Raw genomic sequence first — 21,344 nt, 5'->3', positions numbered from 1 at the left:
ATATGGTTCCACTTATCACCTGTGAAGCTTTATGCCACCCCACCCTCCCCCCACCTACTTAATCACAGGCTTTCCTGATGCTGGGTTTCAACGCAAAATGTCAACTTAAACTTTTGCTTTCACAGATGCTGCTTGGATCCATTGACTTATTTGTAATATTTGGTTTCTGCTGTAGAAGATCTTTGCAGTTGATAAAGCATAATAAAATCAGATATTTTGAGATTCTGTTAATTGGAATAATCAATTCTAAGACAAGTCAACTGCAATAAAGGTTTTTAGTTTTCAGTCTTGGATGCAATTCTGCTATTCTGTAACTTATGATTTTGGGACATTTTGAAAGATGTTCGTTCTTCTTTCAGCGAAATCATCAATTCAGGACCTATGTCAATCAGCTGTCCATATTAAAATAGAAAGTGTGGGTATCTAATTGCCCTGTATCCAGCAGAAGAATATGAAATTTAAATTTTGTTAAGAAATTTTATTTTTCATTAGAAAAGAAGTTTGCTTGTCATTTTACAGTATTACATTACTGCTTTTGGCCAGCATGGCATGTCTTAATATATGTATTTAAAATGATCTGCATTGCCAAGAAACACTCTTCGAAAACAAACACTACTCTCAATTGAGGGCATTTCCAACAGATTGTTGTAAATAATCACTCTTATAAAACATAATATTATTGATTGCCAACTCTGAGTACTGGCAATGACACAGAATTTGATGCCTAAAACAAAAGAAGCAAAGCACAAAGTAATACCATAAACTTCTTAAATAATTTAATTGCAAAAGTGTTTTTAAAAATATTTCTACAAATGCAAGAATGCATTATTTTTCACCATTAAATACATCTCAATATTTTAAAAAGTTTGCAAAATACTATACAGGTTTGTTTCCAAAGTGACTGGAAGACAGCCATTAGATCTTTCTACAAAAGATAGCCACTGTAAGGCTCTTACAGAAGTACTAAGGGGAAAGATTACTCAAGAGGAAATGGTGGGCAATGGTCATTAAATCTTGCACCAAATTCACAGCAACAATAATTGAATGTTTTACCTTGATCACTGATGTCTAGTGGACACCATGAACTACTATGAATAACCTATCACGACATTTTTTTTTACAACATAGTGTTATTTTACAGTATAAGTTGGGATTAAGAGTCTACTGCTGTGATTTAGGATCTCAGAACATTCAAATTTAACTGTTGCATTCCACACATTTTTGCCTTGTCTATATACAATACAGGCATGTCCCATCTAGAGTGGCAAAATATACAGTCTGTATTTACTGTTTAAAAACCACACATTAACAAAGGAAAATATCTGATAGTATGTACAAATGTACAGTCTCCTCTGCCACGTGTTCTTTGTAAGAAAACCTTTGCAGACAAACTAAGGATGATTTACTGTAATATCAACTAAATTAAAAATGCTTATTGCCTTTCCATACTTTTTATTTCAGTATTACAGGTTCTGCACTCAGTTGCTTACAAAGGTTTTATCTGTTTTTAGAAAAAATAAAGTTTCCTGTCTTTTGGCAATGACAACAAAATTTAACAGCACTTGATTAAACAGATGGCCATGAAATTTCTCAGTCATGTATAGTCTCTCACTTTTCTTGACAGCTCTCACGATTAAGGGTTCCAAATCATTTTGGCGGCTTAGTGTCTGGTTGCACAGTTCAAAAAGTTCTGTTCCATTCTTCTCTCACAGGTGACAACTTCATAGCTTCAGATGGAAGTCAAGGAAATCCCAATAATAAAATCCAAAAGAAAGACTCTGCCCGACATTACAGCAGTTCTGAATCAATCAGGATCGCTTCATTGTTGAGGTTCTTGTCATCCATCTTTGCACAGGCGTCTTTGACTGAACAATATAAGAGCTGTTTCTTGGCACAGTATATCCTTCACTTGCCATTAGCACAGGTAGACCCAATATATCCAGTAATCTGCTTACTTAGAGTAACCATAAATTATAAGAACACCTGGGAAAACCAAGTGAAATCTTATATGCCTAATTGCTGGGCCTGTGTACTTTAATTTCCTCTTAAGGTATAATTATCTTGATGCCAGTATTCAATGTTCAAGTGCCACACAAGTTGTGAAGGAAGGTCATTTTGAACCAAAAGGTGCGAGCACACCTTGAAGGCATTCATAGTTAGGTATTCCAATCTGACTTTATTGCAAATTGAGAATTGGGGATTTGCTCAGGATTTAGCTAGGTGGTTGCCATGCTACATAGAGCATTGTTCAATATCTTTATATGTTTTCACAGGTGATATTTTGAAAGAAAGCAACTCACAAGCTAAATATCAAATCTGTGATCCAATATTCCATGTGGTATCTTTACACATCAATTTAAATAATACATCTTCAATATGAAGACTTAATAGGTACTAGCTTCTGGGCAGAATCTGCCTCTATTGGCAATGCTCAATAGTCTTTGATAATGTCACAGGTTTGATGTAAGAAGAGCAAAATTCCATGAAACAAACCAACTGCCCAAAAAAAACATAATAACTATTTTCAGACTCCATTCCTTTTTGGAACCCATTTTTCAATTCATGCTACAATTATCCTTGAACTGACGGTTGACTTGAAACAATAGTTTTAGGGGCTCCATACAGGAAAAACTGGAAACCAGGCACTGCACGCAATTATTCTATTTGACTTCAAACTTAATCAGTTCCAGAGTTCCTTGCTGTCAGACCTGCACTGGAAGCGTCTGGTTCATCTGTAACCTCATGTCCTGAATGCTGCCGAGAATCTTCTTTTGGTGCCCAGCCAATGTGACTCCTATCCTCAGTAAGTCCCTGTAACAGAAAGTACATTTGTTACATTTTCTTTGGCAAGATATTTTGGCTCAGTTCCAATACAAGTAAACAGAGAATGTTTAATAATTCATTGCTGATGTCCTCACAATGTTCTTTTTTTTTGTTCTCCAAAGCCATTTGTAAAGTACAGTCTTCAAAATTCATGAGGAATGAAAAAGCAACATTCAAAAAATGTCCTTCATGCATGAAATTGCTGACGTTGGTTGACTAAACCACATTTGTTTTGTGCCACGTTGCTCCATTGTCCAAAATTACTCTCTTTGAACAAAATGTCAGACTTTTGTATTATTTTCTTAATGAAAGGAATACGGCCAAGATTGCACAATGAAATCTTCAAATGCATTGGACTCAATTGATTTAGTATGTCTAATGAAGACTAGAAACTATGTTTATTTTGGAAAAGGCATTCAGCTAATCATCTCAATGCCAATTGTCCATTGTTGAGATTGTATGTTGAATTTCTGCTCAGTAAGTTAATTTTAAGGAGATGGGGTGGAAAATATGAGTATTAAAACTCAGGTATAAAGCCAAAGGCTTCTTCCTGGTATGCTAGGGACAGAGTCCACATTTTAGGATAAAGGGATTTCAAGTGAGATCACTTTTCCATTTCTGTAGATTTTGCCTCAGCCTTAGTTCATAACAAATTCTTTGAACAGGCTGGAGAAAGTGATGAGGGTTAATACTTACTCTGCTGTCATCTGAGCAACCAAGTCGAAAGAGGTGAACCCAGCATTAATAAAATTCTCCTTGTACCGACCCATTTTAATTGCATCTAGCCAGTCTCCCACTGTGGTGAATGTGGTGTAGTCAGGAACAGTACGATCCAAAAGAGGCTGGGAAGGGCTGTGGAGAAGATAAAACAAAATCAGTCCACATTTTATGCCCTGCTTACATCAGTATCCAGAGTGAGTCTGGAACAAGTCACTTCAGGTACTGAGAATGATAAGGATCACAGATTCCACAGTTACACTACTTAAAGCAGATCATGTCTGATCCTTGATAGTCATATGAGCAGATCTGTACTGCTTTAAGATGTAATTCTGATGAAAGGGTGACTGCCACTGAGGCTTCCTGCATTGCTATGTACCAATGAAGCATATGTGCCAAAGCGTATGTTTGCTGGGTCCACATTCAGAAGCAGTGATCATAATATATTTACAAGTGAATCACTTCTTCACCAAAAAGGCTTGCTTATTTATGTTGCTCATTTATCCTGAACTGCTCCTTTACTTCTTTTGTCAATTTAAAATTAGTCCAAGAGATGTACAGCACAGAAACAGGCCCTTCTGCCCACCATGCATCTGCTGGTCACCATGCAACTCCAACTTTTCTCTATTATATCCCTATCACTCAATGGCCTCCTCATTCACGTACATTGCAAGATATTACATTTACTTTTCCTGCCTTCAGCCGCTTGATCTGTCAGCTCATTCCAGATAACAACAGTTCCCCTATAAACCTCCTTCATCTTATCTTAAGGCCTATGCCCTTCAGTTTTTAAACTTGTGTCATTTTTATTCATCTCTACACCAGGGAAAACAAACCTAATCTATTCAATCTCTCCTGAAACTCATGCCCTCCAATACATAGAAAATTAGGTGTAGGAGGAGGCCATTTGGCCCTTCAAGCCTATACCGCCATTCATTTTGATCATGGCTGATCATCCACTCAGTACCCTGTTCCAGCTCTCTCTCCATACCCCCTGATTCCCCCTTGTCACGAGAACTAAATCTAACTCTCTCTTAAATAGAGCGATGGAACCGGCCTCAATCACTTCCTGTGGCAGAGAATTCCATAAATTCACCACCCTCTGAGTGAAAACATTCTTCCTCATCTCAGTCCTAAAGGACTTCCCCTTTATCCTTAAACTGTGACCCCCTGGTTCTAGACTTGCTCAACATGGGGAACAATCTTCCTGCATCTAGCCTGTCAAATCCCGTAAGAATTTTGAATGCTTCTATTAAATCTCCTCTTAATCGTCTAAACTCCAGCGAGTACAAGCCCAGTCATTCTAGCCTTTCTTCAGATGCAAGTCCCGCCATCCCTGGTATCAATCTGGTCAACCTTTTCTGCACTCTCTCCATGGCAATGATGTCCTTCCTCAGATAAGGAAACCAAAACTGAACACAATACTCCAGGTGAGGTCTCACCAAGGCCCTATGTAACTGCATCAATACCTCTCTGCTCCTGTACTCGAATCCTCTTGATATGAATGCCAACATACCATTCGCCTTTTTTACTGCTTGCTGCACCTGCATGCCCACTTTTAATGACTGATGCACAGCGACACCGAGGTCTCTTTGCATCTTCCCTTTTCCTAATTGGATACCATTAAGATAGTACTCTGCCCTCCCATTCTTTCCTCCAAAGTGGACAACCACACACTTATCCATATTATTTTGCATCTGCCATGCATTTGCCCACTCACCCAACCCTGCACACTCTTAACAGCCTCTACACAGCTTACAATGCCATCCAGTTTCGTGTCGTCTGAAAACTTGGCACCTTCTTATGTATCTTTTCTGCATCATCTGCAATTTAATCATATCTTTCCATTCATGGTGAGCAGAACTGCACACAATATCCAAATGCAGCACAACCAACATTTTGGTCAATTTTAACATGACATTTCGACTCCTATTCTCAATAAAATGGTTGCTGAAAACAAGAATGCCATGCACCTTCTTCACCTTACTGTCTACCTGTGTTCGCACTTAATACAATGTCTCTTCTTAAACAACACTCCCCATGGCCTTGTGCTTCATACTCAGGTATGTTCTTACCTGGTTTAACTTCCCAAAATGCCTTATTCTGAATTTCTAATCTGAATCAGCAAATCACGCTGAGCCTTGTCCAAGACATTGTAAAAGTCCATGTAGACAACATCTATCACCTCATCCTTTTGGTCATCTCTTCAAAAAAAACCAATCAAATCCAAGAGATATGATTTCCCAGCACAAAGCCATGCTGGTTATGCATAACTAGACATTGCCTTTATAATTGCAAACAAATCCTGTCCCTCAGATTCCCTTTGAATAGCCTTCCCAGCACTGATATAACATAAAAAGGAACAAGTCAATTCTATAGTACCAATGACTAATTAAATGGAACAGAGAAGCGAAAAAAAGGTATTACAGAGAATGAGGTGAAGAGGTAAGAACATACAAAAATCTGCTGTTGGCTATAAGGTCATGGGTGATCACACAACTTAAATCCACATTACAGTCTGGTCAAAAACATTATTGATCTCTTTGTGCATTTGCCTCCCTCTGATCTGCAGAACTCTTCAGATTCATAACTTTATGAGTGAAGAAATCTTTCCTCGTTTCAGTCCTAAATGCCTATTGCTTAATCCTGATATTTTAACTCTTAGCTTAGTGACTACAGAAAACAAAACTGCCATTATTTTACTGTTCAATCTCTCTCAGAATTTTGTGTGCCTCAAATTCCATCCTCATTTTTACAAATATGGGTTAGGACAATCCCATTTTATTCAAATCTCTCCTCAGATTAAAAAAAAAGCTCTCCATCTGAGAAATCAATCTTGCAGTATCTCGAAGGCAAAAATGGAACAGAAGGAGTAAGGCAACATGTGAAATTCCAGATGTGAACTCACCAATGTCACCACAGTGACAAGAAGACAGCTTCATTCTTTTTTTTCCCAATTCCCTTATAACAAAGGCCAATATCCTATTTGATTTCAAAAGTGTTTGGCAGACCTGCATGTTCAATCATGTCCCAGAGCACCAATGAACAAATATCTACAAGTTCCCCACTTTTTATTCTTCCCACCAAAGAGAATATTATCAGGTTTCTCCATATTTCACATTTTCGTGATAGTATCCACCCATTTAACTTTTCTATGCCCTTTTGCCGATTCTTTATATTCTCCTCGCAGCTCATTTTCACTTCTTTATTTATGATTAAATCGATGGACAAAGAAAATAAGTGCTTTATTTTTGTTCAAGACTGAAAGGATTTCAGTCCTGACCAGTTGGGAAGTGGAATTTTCCATCTTTCTGTTTATGTTATAACCTGGACCCAGGGAGTAGAGTTTCTTGGCTGATTATGTGTGCACTCTGCCTTGGTTAATTCTGCAACTGAATCTATGTTGGAGAGACTGTGAGGCAATTCTTAATAAATATCAGTTGCTAGCATCTTGAACTCCTTAAAAATTGTTTTTTTTTGTAGAAGCATTGGTTGTTAGCTTTCACAAAAGAAATTAGTTTTATGTTTTTACTTTTCTTTTGAATATCTATAGAAGGAACTAAAGTCATTTTATTGGGTTTACCTTATGATAGAACAAGAAAAAATAATTGGCTTCTCTTCATTAAGAATGTAAAGATCTAAACATTCAGTAGCTAAAAAGAAAATATATTAAAATGTAACTATAGCATTATTGACAATGAGCACGAAATTAAACGAGACTATATCGTTCAAAATTGTGGCAATATCTGAAAAATGTGTAAGATAAACTACTTAAAGATTTTCAATTGAATTGAGTCAGAACAATTTATGATCAGGACATCAGGAAAGAATTTGATACACAGCTTCAAACACTGCACAAAGGTTAGTTTGCTTTGGACACACAAAGTGCTTTATCAGTGAAAATTGCCAAAATGTTCCAACTAAGGCATCCATCCGTAAATTCAAAGATAATGTAAAACAGACTGCACAGGAAAAGGATGAGAATTCTTGAGGAAACAAATCAAGCTGTTGTGATTAGAAAGCTTTGTTAAATAAACCATCTTGCCACAAAGGCCAATATTGAAATTAGCTTGCTAACTGATGATGCCACTCATGATACATATATGATAAAAAAAATTATTAAGGCCCTTTGGTATTTGAGAATATCAATACCATCTGAACAGGAAAGGGATATGGAACAAATCAAGGATGTAGCAAGGATGTACTCTATCTTAAATAAAAACATTTGAGAATTTGGTCCTCTGCACCTCCTTACAGGGGAGAAAAACATTTTCTCATGGGTAACGTCTCCTCTACTTTGGCTGAAGGCACAAACAAAATGAACCCTTCACTTCCAGAGCACTAATCCTCTTAACTTGCCATTTCATTTCTCCCTGTTAATCTTTTACATTGAGGGAAGTAATGCCTGCCTGATATTTTACAGATCTTTCCACACCAAATGCTAAAGCGAACATGGTCATTCAGAGCATCTATTTCACTTACTTCCACCTCTAGGAGTGTTTGTCTCAAAATTAGGCCCGTATGAATCTAACTTGATACATCTTTTCTATTTACACAAGAATGGAGGGAAAAGAGTGGATGTCTTTGATATTTCAGTGAACATGTGCTCAACAGAAGTAAAGAATCATTTCCATCCCATCTATTTTTTCCATCTTTTGAATAAATGTTATAGTTTTATAGGTATTTAAGAGGTTCATCCTTTAACTCTGCACTCACCCATCTGCCCTAAACCCCTACCCCAGCCAATGCACAGGATGCGACTTTTCAAGAGTGAACCTAATATATTCTGGCAGACAATTCAATGATGGAATTAAAATCTGCAATTCTCACATAACTGTGAAGAGAAGAGCATGAATTTTTCAACATTACAAGCACAAGCAGCTTCTTTTACTTCTGTTCTTGAAAGAAAACCACTGCACAATGATAATTAGTCATGAGGACCCCTTGAAATTGAACTGTACCCAGCTGCCACATATCCCAATAGCACTGAAGAAATCCTCTGGTGATCAGGGCTAGTGGCTTCAGAGGAATACTTTGGAAAGAGATCTGACCAGTGTTGATATTGGAAGTAACTGGGAGATTTGTTTTAGCTGCGATGGTGATGAAGAGAACTCAAAGGAATGATAATTGAGAGTCTGTCATTTCTGTCAATTAAGACCTCTTGGTTGACACAGAACTTGTTTCCCTGAATCCAATCAGTAAAGACATTGGTTGATTTATTGACATCAAGCTGATATAGTTGGAAAGGCTGATGAATGCAGATCTACTGATATGGAACTTGGATGAATACTTGAAGAAAAAGAATTGCAGAGTTATGCTGAAAGAACAGTGAAGGGGACTAATCTGAATAAACCTTTCCCAAGAGTTGGTTCTGGCTCATTGGCCAAGGGTCAGCTTCTATCTCACTTGATCAATCGATGACAATAGATGTCACAACCTTATGTGGTGACAAATAGCAAATAGTATAATTCAAGCACTGACTTCTTGCTTGTCTCCTTGATCACATCTTACATCAGTAAATACCAGCAAGCCCTGCTTTTTGTGCCTAATCTGAAGATTCAAGACCAAAGACATCAATTCTATCATCGAAGTTCCTCTCTTGTCTTTCCCACTCTTTCTAATTCATTATTATGCAACAGTGAAGAGATCCTTTAAAAAAAACAAAATCTCATTGACAATGAAAATAATTACCTCAAATTTCTTAATCATTCTGCCATGAAAGTTTGATTTAAGTTTTGACATGCAATTCAGGTCAAATTCGCAGATGGTTTCAGTTGAATGTTTCTGTTGCTATTACTTGAAGAGGATTTAATCCAATATTGCTTTCAGAATTTTTTATTTTATATTATCAGTGAACCGGTGCGGACTCGAAAGGCCAACATGGCCTGTTTCCGGTCCATAAATAGTTATATGGTTATATGCTGGTCAAACTTTCTGACAGCTCAATGTTTATTCTTACAATCAGTTTTTGAAAATGTTGTGTCCCCACTGATCTAACCAAGTGCATCTGTACATTATACATATGTATAACTCATAAAATAGTGCGCCTTGTTTTGTGCTCCTTTCTAATTCTTCCACTGGGTTTCTTATCGCCATGGGTTATCTGACCTTTGACCTTCAGTTCAAAACAGAAAGGTCACTTTATTATTGTTTCCTGTCTTTCATTCATCAGGAAGTGTAGAGAGAAAGAAAATCTCCAAATCATTTTGAAATATTATGAGCATCTCTCCATTTACTGAAGAGAACATATTGTTTTTTTGGTGGTCCCATGGCTTGGCTAACATGATTGACATTTATAGCAAAGTCCCTAAGATAACCAGGGCCATGAACTGTATGGGCCTCACTACTCGAACTGCAATAAACACTGAAGTTTGCTGACACCATGGTTGAAGTAAAAACACGATACTGGAGAAACTCATGTCAAAAAGTGTCCTTGACGAAGGACATACATAAGGTCAGTTATGTATTATTATCTTTGCTATATAAAGGACACAGTTTGACCTGCTGAGTTTCTCCAGCATTGAGTTTTTACTAAGAATTTAAAGTTGGTCACTTGAAAGTATTTTTGCATTTTTTGTGAATGAAATGCTTTTTGATCAAACTATGTTCCTTTGAACAGCATCCTTAAAATGAATAAACAATGATAATATCTAATATATGTGATTAAAAGCTGGGAAGTTTGTCACCATCCAAAGCTGCATTATATGATCTTCAAAACAATATTAAAACATACCCTGAATTTGCAACGGAGACTATCTTTAGGCTTGCTGCATTCCTAATGAGTTTATCCAGTGTGTTTACAATCTGGGCAAATTTGGGCCTGTTGTTACGATCTTTCACCCAGCAGTCTAACATCAACTGATGAAGCGCAGTTGGACAGTCCATTGGAGGAGGCAAACGATAGTCTTGTTCCACAGCATTGATAACCTGTAAGGGAAGGCAGAAGTGATTGTAGATACATGTAAGCTAACTTCCATAATTCATCAGATTTCTGAATGGTGGTTTTGGAATTTGAAAAAATGATAATTTCTGTTAGAAGGCTAGGAGGAAAGCAGAAAACTATAAACTTGTCTGTTCAGAATGCTTAGAACTGCGGGAAACTGTATGTCTGGACATTTGGACAAGTATAAGATGCGCTGATAAAAGTGAGAAAATGTAGACTTCTGAAAATGAGGTTATGATGAATTTTGACAAGATTCCATAGAAGAGATTATTAATGAATAGAGCACAAAACTGAAGGTGTCTTGTGACTCAGCCCACCATTCAGTTGGGAAGTTAGAAAGTAAAGTAATAATGGATTTAAAAAAATAATTCCTTCTTGCCCCTTAGTATTTGCTCATAAGTATTTGATACAAGGAAAGGGAATTGTCTATTGAAGTTTATAGATAATACGAAGTAGGTAGAGTATATTTTAAGGATGGGAGCAGGAAATTTTATGGATTACAGATAAAGCAAATGGGAGCTTGGTTAAATGTGAGGAAATGTGAAAATTTCACTGAAGATTTTCTTATGTTGAATACTGGAAGGTCAGGAAAAGCGAAGAAATTTAGTTCTTTGTGTACACGAGTCGTTAAAAGACAATGCAGAGTGCAGGAAGAATGTGAAACTACCTTTCAAAGGGGCAGAAACACACGTGGAAAATCGTGAAGTGACAGTGAGGTTCCATTGGGAGTACTATATTGCTTTATGTGGAGCAAGTTTGTTCCAGCACAATTGTCACCAATCCTCTAAAACATTTGCTTCCAATCCATTAGACATTATAATGCCAAACAGAAAAGTTTCAAACTTTGTTTGGAGAAGTACTTGCTGTGACGATGAGACAACAATCACATCTAAACTGAATATGGGTGCTTAAGGTGGGGGCAGAACAAAATAGCCAGTAAGGAAAATATTGGTTACATGGTACATGAATCAGGTTATAGAATGAGAGTCTATGACAAGCTCAAGGAAATAATAATTAATTTAAAAAACCCACAAAATCAGATAGCAGTGAAACTGAGAAGCAATGAACCACCAGAAGACTTTAAGAAGTAACCAGGAACAATCAACGTTGATTTATTAAAGGCAATTATGTTTGAGGAATAAGCTTTTCCGAGTTTGTAAATATCAAAATGGATGAAGGTGAGCTAACAGATGGGGACAGTTGGGACTTTCAGAAGGCCATAGATAAGGTGCTGCATAAAATATTATTTAACAAACTCAAGCTTATGATATTGGGGCTGATACACAGGTGTTAGTTGAGGATTGGTTAATGCAGAACTGAAAAGGAATAAATGGATTCTTCACTACTTTGTGAGGCTGTGGTAGTGGGGTTCATAGGGATCACTGGTGAGGCCTCAATTATTCAAATCAATATCAATGATCACTTTGAATGGATCAAGTATCATATATCCAAGTCGGCTGATGAAATAAATCCAGATGGCGGATTAGGCTCTGAAGAGGATGTAAATGGGATCAGAGCGATTTCGAGAGTTTAAGTGAACAACAAAGTCATGGGAGATAAATGAAGCAGAACATGAGTTCTTGCACATATTTTGTGTTCTGAAAGATTTGGGTGTATTTGTACACATATCACTGGGAATTAACATTCATGTTCAACAAGGAAGCCAAGTGGTATGTTGGCGATTGTTGTTCCAGTTAAATAGAGCCTGGATAAAGCCCATTTGTAATAATACATACGATAAGGATTTTCTTGTGATGGGGAATGCAGTGAAGATTCACAAGATTGTTTACTAGAATAGTGGAGTTGTCCTTTGGTGAAAGGTTATTCTGACCCACGCCAATTCTCTCAAATTTTAGTGATCTCATTCAAATGTACAAATGTACAGGACAGATGCAAGATTAAAATTTTCTCTGGCTGGGATACCCAGAAAAAGTTCATATTCAGAATGAGGGGTGTTGAGTATAAAAGTTGGCAAGTCATGTCACAGCTGAATAACCTTTGGTAAGGGCACATTTGGAGTATTGTATCCATTTCTGGTCAGCACATTACAGGAAGGATGTGGAAGCTTGGAGAGGGTGCAGAAGAGGTTCATCAGGATGTTGACTCAATTGGAGAGCATTAGCTATGATGAGAGATCGGGGAAAAAAAACTTGGGTTGTTTTGTCTGATTATTGGAGCCAGAAGGATGACCTGTTAGAAGTATATACAGTTAATGATAGGCATTGAGAGGATAGATAGTTGAGTTTTTTTTTTAAGGGAGGAAACCAAATATGGGAAGACATGGGTTTAAGATGAGGGTGGGGGGAGTTTAAAAAAGATTTACAAAGCAAGTGGAACAAGTCTGCAGATGCTGTGAATGTAGTTAATACACAAAAGTGCTGGAGAAACTCAGTAGGTTCCATGAAGTTCACAATAGGCATATATGTAAATAACATTTCAGGTTTGAACCATTCATCGAGGTATGAAGAAAAAGCAAGCAAGTGTCTGAATAAAATAGTGGGGGGATGAAGCAAGAAGAATCGGGGGAGGTTCACAGGCCAATTGTCAAGAGGATTGAGGTGGACATGAATAGGAGGGAAGAGGAAGAGGAGAAAAGCTGAGAATTGATTGGGGGAGAGGGGTAGCTCTATAAATGCAGAGATGGAGGAAAGGAAAAAGAGGGTTGTGGAAAGAGAGAGAGGGGGGCTGTGGGGCTAATGGAAACCAGAGAAGTTGATGTTCATGTTATCTGGTTGGAGGGCTGCCAGACAGAATACAAAGTGTTGTTCCTCCAATTTGCAGGTGGCCTCAGTTTGGCAGTGCATGAGACCAATGGACATCATGGGAATGGGTGGGAAATTGAAATGGGTTGCCACTGGGAGATCTGTGCTATTATAGCAGACAGAGAGAAGGTGGTCAATGCAGCGATCTCCCAATCTGCATCCAGCATCTCTAATGTACAGGAGGCCACAATGGGAGCTCCAGATACACTAGATGACCCCTACAGATTCACAACATGTGAAGTGTTGCTTCACTTGGAAGGATTATTTGGGGCCTCGAATAGTAGTGAGGGAAGACTCATGGATGCAAGAGTAGCATTTCCTGCTATCATTTGGGTAGGTACTAAGGGGGTGATTGGTGGGAAGGGATGAGTGGATGAGGGAGTCATGGAGGAAGGGATCCTCATGGAAGATGACGAGGGGAAGATGTGTCTTTCTGACGTAAGCTTTTTTTTTACAGAGAGCAGTAAATGCCAGGAATTCATTATCAGGCATGGTGGTAGAAGCAGATACAACAGCAATATTTAAGATGCATGGAGAGGTAGGACATAGATTGATGTAATAGAGCACGTGTAGGCAGATGAGATGAGTTCAGATTGATGTCCTGGTCAGCGCAGACATAATGGGCCAAAGTTTATTGTTCTAAGGGGTTGCCCATTTGGAAATAAATTAGAAGTAATTTCTTCACCCAGAGGATATGAACCTTTGGAATTCTTCACCCAAGAGTGCTGCGTAGGCTCAGCTACTGAGTCAATGAAAAGCAGAAACTGATAGATATTTGGATACTCAGGCAATCAAGGGGTTCCAAATCAAGGGGTTCAGAAAAATGGTGCTTATGTACAATGAACTTATTCAATGAGCAGTCTTTATGAGAAGGGAAATGATATACCCCTGATTCTATTTCTTATTTTATTGTGCTCTTATATGCTTTTAGCTGAAAATGAAAATGTGCACATAATTACAGTGGATGCGAACTTGCAGTTTTGTAATACATTTGGGTACGTTTGTAAATCGTACATTATCGCTCCACTGCAATGGGGCACAGAGCTCTATGCAGAGGCAGATGGTGGTGGTACCAGTGATTATTGACTGCATGGTTTGAGGATTTCAGCTCAATATGCTGGTCAATCATTTGTTTATCTTGGCAACTAATCTCCTCTTTGTCCTCAGAAACTGTCTTCAATCTTTACAATCCTTACCTCTCTTGTTTCCAACCCCTTGCACTCCCTTCTTCGCTCTAATCCTTGTATGTTCCCCACATCCTCTTTCCCCCTTCAAATCCCCTCACCTCTCTATTCCCTCTCCCCTGTCCTATGAGCTCTCACTTTCCAATCTTTCCTTCCCTCTGAATCCACACTCTCAATTCTGACACCCTCTCCCTCTTCTCCAATCCTATTTTCCAGTTCCCATCCATTCAATCATCGGATGTCTGTCTTCTTCTGGCTGCTTTCCCATCCAATTCTCTGTCTGCTCCTCGTCTCACACATACAATTACACCCCACTTTCCAGTGGGATGGATTAAGAATGGGTGCAACAGTTAATGGGCCCACTGTCATACATATTCATTTGACCATTTTGTTGCTTATTTGGGGGATTGTGAGGTAAAATATATAGCCGAGGCAGTCATTCACAACTAGAGAATGTTCCTGCTAATTACATGAAGAATTGGATTCCTCATGGATTAAGCTTGGTGTGCAGATGGTCATCAGAACTTGGATTTAGGTGTTAAAATATACATTCATGCTCACATTAATGAGCCAAAGGAGCAGGGACAGATCCCTTCACCAAATCAGAGCACACTAATTGCCAGTCCGAATCTTAGATGCCAGAATGTACCCAAATTAATCCAATTCAAACTCAAAAGGGAATGGGGAAAGAGTAAACAATAAAAAAAACAGAAAATGCTTGAAATTTTAGCAGGTCGAGCAGCATCCTTGAAAGACAAACTGAACTGATGAAGGGACTTCATCTGGAAATGTTGACTGCTTCACTTGACTTGCAGTGTGTTTCCAGCATTTTCTGTTCCATTTCAGATTCACAGCGACTGCAGTGTTTTTCTTATATTCAAAAATGGAACAAATTTCACCTAATATTCAAAGTGAATCTGTCACAGAATATGTTTACCTGCTTGTTGACTCAAATACTTACATCTTGGTTGGACATGTCCCAGTAAGGTCTCTCGCCATACGACATGACTTCCCACATGACGATACCATAACTCCACGCATCACTGGCTGAGGTGAATTTGCGATAAGCGATTGCTTCAGGGGCTGTCCATCTGATAGGGATCTTTCCACCCTGGTCAAAGTAAAAAGCTCTGTTCAGCCTCCTGTATTTCTAACCCTCTAATATCATGGTATTTACAACAGAAAATACATGGCTATGCTGAGTGAGAAAAGGGTCATTTCGACAGAAAACTACAAATGAGTAGTTCCTTTGCCAGATTTCATCCCATGACTATATATCAGATCCCTGTCCAGGAAAAGAATCTGAGTGCATTCTCAGTCAACCGTGGCAAAATAAGAGATTATCAAAGGAAAACTGAATGGGTATTTTGGCAATCCTAATGATAAACTCCAGTTGTATTCAATTCCCCTTTAAATGGACCCCAGCAAGCAAATCTAAGGTTGCCTGAAAGGTATTTTTATGTGCAAATCAGGTAAGATGATGACAGCTGCTTTCAAGTAAAAATGTGATGAAGCATATGATGCCCAGTGGCAACAGCTGCAGAATGTAGCTCTTAAAACAGTTTCCGAAGCAGGAGAACTATGATTCTTGCATGTCCCACAAAAGTTTCTGCTCCAAATCTTCCCAAGTCTTTTGCAGTGTCTTCAGTGAAACACAAAAGTCTGTAGATTCTGTGATTGTTGTAAAAATACACCTTAATGCTGGAGGAACTCAGCCAAACTATTCAGAATCTACAGGAGACAATGATATATTGCCGATGTTTCAGGCCTGAGGCCTCTTCAAGGAAGAGCAGTATAAACCAGAAGCAAGAAATGTCGGAAAGTCTCAGAGTGCAGACAATGCTGGCTTGGGGTGGAATCCAGACCCACAAAAGATGTTAAATGGATTTGATAAGGGATGAGGTAAGAATTTCAAATTTATTGTCAGAGTACATACATAACATCACATGCAACCCTGAGATTCCTTTTACCTTCAGGTGCAGCAGAATTACCACTAATTTGAAGTGCAAAAAAATAAACTATACACAGTGTAAACATGTAAGCAAATAAAAGAACTGTAAACAGATAACAAATGTAAACAAACCGACTGTGCAATACAGAGAGAACAAAAGTAAGAGTTCTTAAATGAGTCTCTGATTGGGTTTATCGTTGACAAGTCTGTTGGTGGAGGAGTAGCAGCTGTTCCTGAACCCGGTGGTGCAAGTCTTGTGACACCTATATGCCAGCAGAGAGAACAGAACGTTTGCTGGATGGTGTGGGTCTTTGATGATAGCTTATGCACTCCGACAGCAACTTACCCTGTAGATGTGCTCAATAGTGGGGAGGGTTTTCCCTGTGCTGCCCTGTTCTACATCCACTAGCTTTTGGAGGGTTTTACACTCAGGGGTATTGGTGTTCCCATACCAGACCATGATGCAGCTGGCTAGCACACTTTCCACCACACCTCTGTGATTTGTCAAGGTTTTGGATGCCATACCAAATCTCTGCAAACTCCTGAGGAAGTAGAGGCGCTGATGTGCTTTCTTCATGATGCCATTGGTGTGTTGGGTCCAGGAAAGCTTCTCCGAGATAGTGATTCCCAAGAACTTAAATTTGCTCACCCTCTCCATGTCTGATCCCTCAATGATCACTGGATTGTCTACCTCTAGCTTCCCTTTCCTGAAGTCAAAAATTAAGCTCCTTAGTTTTGGTGACGTTGAGTTGTTGTTGTTGGTGCACCATTCAGCCATGTTTTCAATCCCCTTCCTTTATACAACCCACCACCATGGTATCATCGGCAAATTTGGAGATGGCGTTATTTTGCACAAATATGAATTTATCATGTTTGAGTGAAAGAAGGCGGATAGGGAAAAACGACGGGGGAAAAGGGGGGATGGGAGTTATTTTAATGAAAGCCACCAATTCCCTCAGCTACCTTGATTACTCCTCTTCCCATGCTGTCTCCTGGAAGGATTCCATTCCATTCTCTCAATTCCTCCATCTCTGCCACATCTACACTATGCCAGATTATCAGAGATGTTCTCCTCCTTTAAGCAACTCGACGCTCACTCACTCAACCCTCCATTAACAGCATATCTGCCCTGGCCCCCTTTGCCCTCATGCACATTAAGGGCAGGATTCCTTTTGTCTTCTCCAACCACCCCACCAACCTCCACATCCTACACATCCTCCTCCACCATTTGCACCACCTACTACATGATCCCACCACCAGACACATATTTCCCCCTCCTCCCTTCTCCGTCTTCTGCTGGGACCGCTCCCTCCGTGACTCCCTCATCTACTCCTCCCTCCCCACCAATCATCCCTTTGGGACCTACTCCTGTGACCGCAGGAGATGCTCCACTTGCACCCACACCTCCTCCCTCACCATCATTCAGGGCCCAAAACACTCCTTCCAAGTAAAGCAACATTTCACTTGTGAATCTGGAGGGGTCATCTACTGCATTCAGTGCTCCCTTTGTGGTCTCCTCTACATTGGAGAGACTGGATGTAGATGGGAGATCATTTTGTTGAGCACCTCAGCTCTGTTCGCCATAACAACGTGGATCTCCCAGTGGCCACCCCTTTAAATTCCCCATCCCATTCCCTTGCTGACATGTCTGACTATGGTCTCATGCACTGCCAGACTGAGACCACCCATAATTTGGAGAAACAACACCTCATCTTCCGACTGGGCACCCTCCAACCTGATGGCATTAATATTAACCTCTAGCTTTCATTAAAACCACCTCCCCCCTCCCTATTCCCCCATCACCTTTCCCTATCTCTGTTTCTCCATTCTGTCTCCTTTTGTACAAACATGATAAATTCTTACCTCATCCCTTACCTCCTCCAGCCAGCATTGTCAGTATTCTGAGACCTTCTGAGATTTCCTGTTTCTGGCTTATACTGCTTTTTCCTTGAAGAAGGGCTCAGGCCTGAAACGTTGGCAATACATCTTTGTCTCCTATAGATGCTGAAAGGAGGCTGAAAATGCTGAGTTCCTCCAGCATTGGTGTGTTTTTACTGCAGTGACTTACCACCCTCTCCAATTAAGTCTGCTACATACTCAACAGTTTTGAATGCCATCGGACCTCAAAATTGCATTGGAAAGGGTAATGCAGGCCAGGAAGTGTTGATCAAAGTGATTCAAATGTAGTTATTACTTTTCACTCTATCCAACATACACTTTTAGCCCATTCTAGGTACAATTCAACACAAACAACAGCAGGACACAACAGGAATGTTTCCAAACAGTACCAATAATTTAAAAAAGTCTTTGAACTTTTTGTTGAAGTTGAATATACAAGAAATAGATCAGTCATTTGAAATTTCAGATTATTCTTTTCTCATTCATGTCCAACCAACATAAAATTTACAATGGTTTCTTTAGAATTGTAACTCCTTCCTTTCACTTAAATGTATCCACGTTTTCATCAATTGACTATGAAATGCACATAACATAACCTGATAATGCCCTCACCAGTGAACTTGTGTAAGTTGGATCAGCTGCATCATCCTCCAGGAACCTTGACAAACCAAAATCAGACACTTTACACACAAGGTTACTGTTGACAAGAATATTCCTGGCTGCCAAATCTCTGTGCACGTAGTTCATTTCTGACAAATATTTCATCCCAGCTGCAATCCCTCTCAACATGCCAACTAGCTGGATCACTGTGAACTGTCCGTCATTCATCTGCAAACCAAGCAAAATAACAAGCAAGGTCAGAAATTCAACAAATAAAGAATATTAGATATTCAGTTTCCATAAAAGCCGCAAAAGAGATCAGGTTTTAAGGTAAATTCCTGAGGTAACCGTGATGGAAAAAAAATGAAATTCCTTGAAGCAGGTGACTGTGCAGAGCACACCTGCAGAGTATCACACAAAGAAATGTGACAGGTATGACACATTAAACCTGAACAGGACATTCCTGTTTGGTCTGGCGTATCTATGAAATTCCATGAAAATTAAAGGTTGCTATGGCATTTTTAGCCTTAGTTTAAGAGAAAGCTGTTGACAAAAAGAAAGTTCATAACACAAGTTCAAATGAAAACAAAAATTTCAGGAAGCACTCAGTGGGTCAAGCAGCTTGTAGGGAGAGAGAAACAGGAATACTTCAGGTCAAAAACATTTCATCTGAACCATTTCATAGGACAATATTCAACAGTGAGTTAAGTGAGAAGATATGCACTGAAGCTCACTGGGTACCTTGCCCAATTGCCTTCCACTATTATAGAGAAACTGAATGTATAATCTTCCTCTGCTTCTACCTACCCTGAGGAAGGAGTCCAAGGCACCATTCTCCATAAACTCAGTCACGATCATGACAGGGCGACTTTTAGTGACCACTCCCTCCAAGTGGATGATGTTTGGATGATCAAATTGTCCCATGATACTGGCTTCACTCAGGAAATCTCTTCGTTGCCTTTCCGTGTACCCAGCTTTGAGAGTCTTTATTGCTACAAAAATTTCCCTTCGCCCTGGAAGTTTAAGACGTCCTCTACATACTTCACCAAATTCACCTGCATTTAAAAAAAAACACAAATGAAATGTCAAATTGAGAATTCAGTAAAAATGGATGAATATAAGTATATTTTAGTAGAAGAGAATGTCAATGCCTTTTAGTCTACCTGCTCCAATCACTTCTTCAATTTTTACACAGGATACATCAATTTCCTTTGCAAATTCTCTGACAGCTTCATTTGGATCTTCGTAGGTAAAAGGATCGATATACACCTTCATTCCTGGTGTAACTGTTAGTATAAATAGGAAAGTGGTGAACATCATTAATAAATAATACTGGATTGATAATCATTGATAATCAGCTGAAATATGTTAAAGGGCCAGAAATGTGTACAGTAAATCTAATTTTAGTGATTAGCATAGGTCAGTTTGGCCAAAGGGTCTGTTTCCATGCTGTACAAGTCTATGACACATTTGCCCAATGAAACCTGTCAAAACGAGGGCCCTAACATTTATTAACACATAGTTGCTGTGAACAGAGATGAGTACAGGGCAAGCTGCTTTTGCCCCAATTATAATTTGTCAGAATACACTACTGCCACCATTGTTTTGAAAGGAACTTATAAAATTAACACTTGTGTAACTTAAAAGTAGTAGAATACTTTCAAATTCCTCAATGCCAACAAATTATACCCAACCCTCAACAACTTGAAGAGGGAAGCACCCTGAAACGTAAAACACTGCCAATGGATGCACAACAGGTAAGCCAAATTTATCGAAAATCAAGAGCCGAAATTAATTTTAGCTGTACCTAAAAGTTGCCTGTTGACACCTATACAGAAGTGATTTGGACTCATTTTTACCCCAACCTACTTCTTTCTGAAAAATTGAAAGAACTTACTGTGGCCAGTGCTATATTGCTGGAGTTTTTCTGTGTATTCCGACTCTGAGTCACTTCCACGTTTCCTTAGTGCAAAAAAAGAGAAAAATACACCTTTTTAAATGAGGTCCTCAGAACATAAAGTATATATAGTAAGAATTTTCTGTAATTATTTTGTGATTAAATTAAAATATGATGTTACCTGATGCAGACCAAAGCAACAATCAGCACAGCTATGATAAAAACTAGGCCTGCAGTAGCAGAACCGACAATCAAAGGCAGTTGCTCCTGGATGCTTTTACTATTCTCACCTAAATGGGGGAAAAAATGGGGTTTTAGTTAATAAACCAACAAATAAAAAGGGTAATTGCACAAACACAGTGACAATGAAATAAATGCATAGTCTTTTATTAATTTGAGTATTATTTTATATATTCAATTCTCAACAACTTAGCATGGTTATAAAATCATTTGACAAATATACCACTGATCAATAAAGAGATATTTTATTCTTCATTTTGTAGAGGGGATTATGTATTTTAATAATGATAATAACTTATAGCAACTAACTTTATTTCACATCTGGAAA

The 21,344-nt window shown here is 38.8% G+C and overlaps 1 protein-coding gene across 4 annotated transcripts in view; it reads right to left on the bottom strand.

Annotated features, from left to right (window-relative positions):
* Window positions 1–761: 761 nt before the first annotated feature.
* LOC138742505 (ephrin type-B receptor 3-like) overlaps window positions 762–21,344 on the bottom strand; it is a 97,950-nt gene continuing 77,367 nt past the window's right edge. Inside the window, exons 8-16 of one of the 4 annotated variants that reach the window (XM_069897003.1) lie at window positions 20,958–21,066; window positions 20,777–20,841; window positions 20,031–20,165; window positions 19,687–19,934; window positions 18,892–19,107; window positions 15,391–15,540; window positions 10,274–10,467; window positions 3,520–3,675; window positions 762–2,811 (exon numbers count right to left, since the gene is read on the bottom strand). In XM_069897003.1, the coding sequence (XP_069753104.1) occupies window positions 2,703–2,811; window positions 3,520–3,675; window positions 10,274–10,467; window positions 15,391–15,540; window positions 18,892–19,107; window positions 19,687–19,934; window positions 20,031–20,165; window positions 20,777–20,841; window positions 20,958–21,066 (1,382 nt within the window). In that variant the 3' untranslated portion in view covers window positions 762–2,702. The remainder of the gene's footprint in view (window positions 2,812–3,519; window positions 3,676–10,273; window positions 10,468–15,390; window positions 15,541–18,891; window positions 19,108–19,686; window positions 19,935–20,030; window positions 20,166–20,776; window positions 20,842–20,957; window positions 21,067–21,344) is intronic. The other 3 variants (XM_069897004.1, XM_069897006.1, XM_069897005.1) reach the window with 3 other exon arrangements.

This window comes from Narcine bancroftii, chromosome 9 (assembly GCF_036971445.1).
Source record: "Narcine bancroftii isolate sNarBan1 chromosome 9, sNarBan1.hap1, whole genome shotgun sequence".
Taxonomy (NCBI): domain Eukaryota; kingdom Metazoa; phylum Chordata; class Chondrichthyes; order Torpediniformes; family Narcinidae; genus Narcine; species Narcine bancroftii.
This window is presented reverse-complemented; position numbering and strand designations above follow the sequence as displayed.